General features: G+C 38.8%; 1 protein-coding gene across 2 annotated transcripts in view; it reads right to left on the reverse strand.

Annotated features, from left to right (window-relative positions):
* Nucleotides 1–6,202, reverse strand: part of LOC127433790 (CD166 antigen homolog A-like) — a 99,565-nt gene extending 93,363 nt beyond the window's left edge. For both annotated transcript variants that reach the window (XM_051685999.1, XM_051685998.1), the window contains exon 1: nucleotides 5,957–6,202. In XM_051685999.1, coding sequence (XP_051541959.1) covers nucleotides 5,957–6,014 — 58 coding nt within the window. In that variant the 5' untranslated portion in view covers nucleotides 6,015–6,202. The remainder of the gene's footprint in view (nucleotides 1–5,956) is intronic.
* Nucleotides 6,203–6,593: the final 391 nt, after the last annotated feature.

Genomic DNA, 6,593 nt, shown 5'->3' on the forward strand with positions numbered 1-6,593 from the left:
AATGTAAAAGGGAAAAACGCATGGTTTGCAAAAGTAATGCTTGAGAATAGGGATGGGAATCAAAAGGAATTTAACGATTTGGTTCCTTATCGGTTCCATTAACGATTCTTTTAGAAGCAGAAATGTCCGACTCAAGTGGGACATGACGAAATGAATGACTTGCAGTTCAGTAAGATTTTGATTTACTAATAATATAGATTCAAAAGAACCAGCTCATAAGATTCATCCCATACAGAAATATCATACACAGTATGGCCATATACACTCACAGAGCACTTTATTAGGAACACTATGGTCCTAATAAAGTTCCCGACATGGTCTTCTGCTGTTGTAGCCCATCCACCTCAAGGTTTGCTGTGTTGTGCATTCTGAAATGCTATTCTGCTCACTACAATTGAACAGAGTAGTAATCTGAGTTACCGTTGCCTTTCTGTCAGCTCGAACCAGTCTAGCCATTCTCCATTGACCTTTCTCATCAACAAGGCATTTTCGTCCACAGAACTGCCCCTCACAGGATGATTTTTTGTTTTTGGCACCATTCTGAGTAAACTCTAGAGACTGTTGTGTGTGAAAATCCCAGGAGATTAGCAGTTACAGAAATACTCAAACCAGCCAGTCTGGCACAAACAATCATCCATGCGATTATCTAATCAGCCAATCGTGTGGCAGCAGTTCAGTGCATAAAATCATGGAGATACAGGTCAGGAGCTTCAGTTAATGTTCACATCAACCATCAGAATGGGGAAAAAAAAATTGATCTCAGTGATTTGGACCATGGCATAATTGTTGGTGCCAGATGGGCTGGTTTGAGTATTTCTGTAACTGTTGATCTCCTGGGATTTTCACAAACAACAGTCTCAAGAACGTACTCTGAATGGTGCCAAAAACAAAAAATATCCAGTGAGCAGCAGTTCTGTGGATGGAAATGCCTTGTTGATGAGAGAGGTCAACAGAGAATGGCCAGACTGGTTCAAACTGACAAAGTCTACGGTAACTCATATAACCACTCTGTACAATTGTGGTGAAAAGAATAGCATCTCAGAATGCTATTCTGAGATGCGGGTGACGCAGTATATATATATATATATATATATACTGTATATAAACTTGATTCAATAGCATTGTAGTGTTCAATAGTGTTGCAATACCGCTGAGTGGTAGCAGGAAAAACTGTCAGAGTATTTTAGAACCGTTAATGGTATTTCTTTTTAAAGAAGTTTTCCAATCATACTTGAAAACATTTAACTTTTGCTGAAATGCACTCTAAAATAAGCATCCAATGACCAATGGGAATCTCAAAGAGGGGGGTTCACTATGCTTTCAGAAATCCAAAATCACTGTATTCCGCTTGATTTCGAACTTACCAGGCTCTTTCCACGCCCTTAAAACATAGCGTACACATCTGTCAAATGCTCCGTTGGAGCTTTCTCTAGTTTGTTGGCACCCTTATAGCCTGACAAGCTGCCAGACTCTGTCAGTATGCAGTCTCGAGAATCATCAATATTAAATAAATGCAGATAAACCTATCCCTCTAATTTCAGACATAGTACGTACAGTCTGCAACCATTGACTGGCTTTTCATATTCTGATTGCGAGATAAAAAGCCCTTATCCAAGTGACAGCTGCAGAGGTTGGCTTCTAATGGTCAGTTAAGATTTCTATGACAGATATTGATCTAAAGACATGCTGCCTTGAGCTTTTCACAACTAAGCGAAAAGCAGCTCTGCCACCGGGAGGAGTTGAATCAAACACTGTTGCTACAGACTTCCATATTTGATTGTGCGGATGAGAACTCCACTGAGAAAATTGCATTATTGTGTACAGCATGTAGAAGTTAGATCTTTCTCTCTCTCTCATTTAAAGCTTATCTCTGAAGCTTCACACTTGTGTCTTCCTGCTGTGCATCACTACACAGCTTAAATGAATAACAATATTAAAGTGAGAAAATTATATTCCCTCGAGGCATATGATGGCAGTGGAAGGTCTTCTATTTAAGACCACATGCCGCCTTCTATCAACCAGCAATCTTGGGAATAGTTGTTTTATTGTACACACACGCTGGTATCAAACCAACAGAACAGTCAATCAAACAGTGTACACACACCTAATGAAAGCGTTCCTCATGATATGTGGTACAAAAGGGTTGTGAGATGGAAGAGGGGAGGGTTGAAGAAACCCCTGGGGTCGTTTTGGGTGATGCAGACAGCAGGTCTCCCTTCTTAGCTGTACTCTGATTAATCCATTAGTAAAAGAAGGAGAGTGCGTATATGATGGGCAAGAAAGACACGAAATGAGGCCATAGAATTGATTATGTATGCGGGTATTTATCACTTTGTGAGGACCAAATGTCCCCATATGGATAGTAAAACCTGAAATTTTGTCAGTCCCCATGAGGAAAACAGCTTATAAATCATACTAAATTATGTTTTTTGAAAATGTAAAAATGCAGAAAGTTTTCTGTGAGGGTTAGGTTTAGGGGTAGGGTTAGGGGATAGAATATAAAGTTTGTACAGTATAAAAACCATTATGTCTATGGAAAGTCCCCATAAAACATGGAAACCAGTGTGTGTAGATGTGTGTGTGTGTGTGTGTGTGTGTGTGTGTGTGTGTATGTGTATGGGACAGGGAGGGGAGGGGAGGTTCATGGTAAGCAGATGCTCAACCAACACATGGCCTGAGTAATTTACTTTAAAAGCCTATAATGGGGATATGGAGCTTGTGCACGCGTGTGTGCAAGTGGTTGGGAGGGAATTTAAATATGAATAAATGATGACATAATGGCCTCAGCACTCTAACCAATTTAAATGGTTGGTCCAAAAGCACATACTGATGTCTGTCTGTGTGATCCAAATCTGAATCAATAATTTTAGCATAATACCTAAAATTTTTACCACATGAATCACAACTGTTCACTTATGCTCTTGACATCTTGTCCTTTTTTCTCTCCTCTTCCCACCACTTGAGAAGAACAAAGCCCCAAAGCTGTAAAATTAGCTTTTACCATATGCTCCCATCGGCTCTTCCTGGAAGCAGTTCCATAGTTAGTCTTAAATTAAATGAATATGCAAATATGAATAAGACATCTCTTCTCATGACATGTTTTTTCTTGTTTGATATCTAAGTGGAACTGACATTAATCAGCTCAAAAGCCTGCCTACCAATAAACAATGACAAATATTCAAATTAGACCCATTAGATCACGGATGCATGAACATGAATCTTTCAGTTGAATGCTTAAGTGATCAGAAGTGGAATTTCCTGGTGGAGAAACCTTTAAGTGTATTGGTCTTAATAAAATTGGGGTTTCCATCTCTCATGCAACTAAACAACTTCTTGACTCAGATGCCATTCAGAGTGACATCACTGAAACAAAATTTTGCATAAAGTCCCAGACGTACAGAAAACACTGTAGTTTTAACTTGAAATAACCCTGGTGTATCCCCACAGGATGTCATGTGAAATCCTTTTCAACAAAAATTCAAGAGTGCACTTTACAAATGGACCCTTGAATCCCCCACTTCCTTTTATTTCAAATATTACAGTGATTTACAAAAATATTTTCATGCATGCTACTAAATCTAGCCTTTATTCATCAGTTCTTTAATCATGTAGCTTTTAGAATGATATCTCTAGGAAAAAGAAAATATGCTTAACTGATGAAACGTGTCTTTTTCAGATTACTGTATGTTATTTAATGATTGACAAATCAAATCATGTATTCAGAAAGCTGTCTGGCAAAACATTTTCTCTGGTATAAAAGACATTAGGTGAACATCCAATGACTGAGCACACAAAGATGGCTCAGGCAATTGTTTTAGCCTTTGTTCATACAGGAAATCTGTTTCACCCACTTACAGCACTTCAGGGAAACTGTCCTCTACAACATGCAAGTAGAAAGAGCCAGAGGGTCATAATGGCAAATAACCTTTGAATGGAGGCTATGCGTTGTGTGTATGTATTTGTGTGTTTGTTTTGAGCGGGCAACTGCCCCCTCAACGCTAACACAGTTTGCGTAAGGGGAAAACAGACATATACTAACACACCTGACATTACAGTATAAATCATGAGATGTCATGTTCTCTCACTTAGAAACTACTAAAGGAAATACCCAAGGATGATATTGGGACCTCAGGCAAGAGTGTGAACCATGCCCATTCCCCTGTCAGATAAGACAAGCTCACAAAACAATAGCCTGAAGAGAATCTGTACAATTTTCCAATGAATTTTCAAAGGCATTCTTCCATAATGAACAAAAATATAATATAAACTGTAGTTCCGCAAAGAGGTATTGCAAATGTGATATTTTTGAAAATATCACATGATGTGCATGTTCTTGCCTTATGATGGAGCTTCCTTCATTTTTTTTTTTTTGTAATTTTATTTGGATTTGAACACATATACCCTTATGGACTGTCCTGAAATTGAGTTACAGCCTAAAATATTATTACTTAACATGGAACACTCAAAACTCATTTTAGTCACTAGTATGATTGTTTGGGAAGAAAGTGGTCATGTATAGCTACAGTCGATTTTAAACAGGTGCCAAAACAGTTGGACTGAAAACAATCACAATTACAGCAAATAAGTGCATCACAAAGAGCATATATCGGTAACACAATAAGGGTCCATTTGTTAATGTTAGTTAAGAACATTAGCTAACATGAACTAACAATTAACAATACTTTTGAGGATTTATTAATCTTAATTAATGTTAATTTCAACATATAACCTAATAATACATAAAATTAAAAAAATTAAAAATAATTGTAAATGTAAACATTAGTTAATACACTGTGAACTAACATGAACTAACAATGAACAATTGTGATTTTTATTAACTGGCATGAAAAAAGATATTAAATGCTGTATATATATATATATATATTGTTCATTGTTAGTTCCTCATACCTAATGTATTAACTTGTGTTAACGTATGGACCCTTATTGTAAAGTGTTACCCATTTATCTTTTGGGTAAAAAAAAAGGATGAGCAATAGCCTACAGCAAATAACAAATATGAATTGTGAGAGAACAAAGATTAGTATCTATATGACGGCAAACAAATACTACTTTAACTGTAGTTTAATGAAAAACAAGCATGTGACAATGATTAATTAATCTACAAGTCAAATGACTGAAATTGTGACAGCGTCCTCCACCTCCGCAACCTCGCGTAAGCATGTACGCGCACTCTCTCTCTCTCTCTCCTCACACACACAGCGCACATAGGCGCTCAAACATTATTCTTGGGCACCTGCGTTCACGTGCGCCTCAACCCTCAGATCCTGTCAGACTTTCATTACAGATTAACTTGGCAAAATTTGCGCATGCGGCACAACACGCCGTGAATGACACCAAAAGAATTGGGTCACTTATTAATATCGGCGCTTATAGTTTCTATTTGGGAGTGACGCATATAATATGACGGGGATTTTACAAACTGCAGATGTGATGTCATTGTTTCTATGTGGTTCCTAATGCAGCCAAAGTGAAACCGAAAACAACGTAGTGTCAACACAAAATTACGTCGCCTTTGTCCAGTGATTCATCAGAATTTCAAGTCCAAACCAAAACCTGAAACGCTCTGAATGTATACCGTTCTGTATTAGGACTCTTTAAAGTTTGTTTTAAAGCTGTTATCAAATGAATGAATGTGAATATACCAGGCGACCAGAGATGGCTTAATATTCTTCAGGTGGAGGGTTGACCCCTTGTTCTTAACGTGGGAAAAACAAAAAGCATAACACATGTCCTGCTAATGATTGCCAAATGAATTGCGACCTAATCTATAATAAACACTTGTTGATGTTTCATTTAGCCTATACAAGGAATTCAAAAAAGTCGAATAGTCACTATAGGAGCGAACCTGTCAAACGGAAGTCTCAGATAATGGCAGCGATGTTTAGTGAAAGAACCGTATGGGAACAAAATATTGCCATTATAAATGTTTACATACCTTGAGAAAACATCACGGCTGCTATGAAGGCACCGAAAAGCCAGATACCCGAATGCATCCTTAAAGAAAACCCTGGTTCTCCTTTATACAGTCACTTTTTCTTGTGTCCGAAGAGAATCTCAAAAATGTGAACCGCTAAAGTTGGTTGGATCAAGAGAGAGTCGCAGGGTCGGTGCGATGAAAGGATCAGGATCGGGCTGCTCTCTGAGCTGAGTGCGCAGGAAGTCTGGACAAACTGTAGGAGTGAGTGAGGATTCACGCTGGAGGGTTGAGCGCTAAACTCCGCCCCTAGACCCGCCTCCAGCTCCACGCCCTCTTTGGGTGAAGCCCCATTGCTGTGGCTTCAGCGTTGGTAAGTCTGTGTGAACTGTTTCACTTAAAGGTGCACTCAGTAATTCTAATCCAATACACTTTGGTCAAATTCTGCAAATATCTCCTCACAGTCTGCTAGCTGCCCGTTCTGTGGGTGGGCTGAAAAAAAATCTAGTATTTGTACACAGCCCTGGCTCTGTAATTGGGACAAAAACAAAGTGGATCAGACTGATCCACACAACACTACTCCAGCCAATCAGCAACAGGGTGTGGTTCTTGCGTGTGCACAGGATGGGAGGTGGGGGCAGAGCGATGGCAAATCTGG

The sequence above is a fragment of the Myxocyprinus asiaticus genome, chromosome 43 (genome assembly GCF_019703515.2).
Source record: "Myxocyprinus asiaticus isolate MX2 ecotype Aquarium Trade chromosome 43, UBuf_Myxa_2, whole genome shotgun sequence".
Lineage (NCBI taxonomy): Eukaryota > Metazoa > Chordata > Actinopteri > Cypriniformes > Catostomidae > Myxocyprinus > Myxocyprinus asiaticus.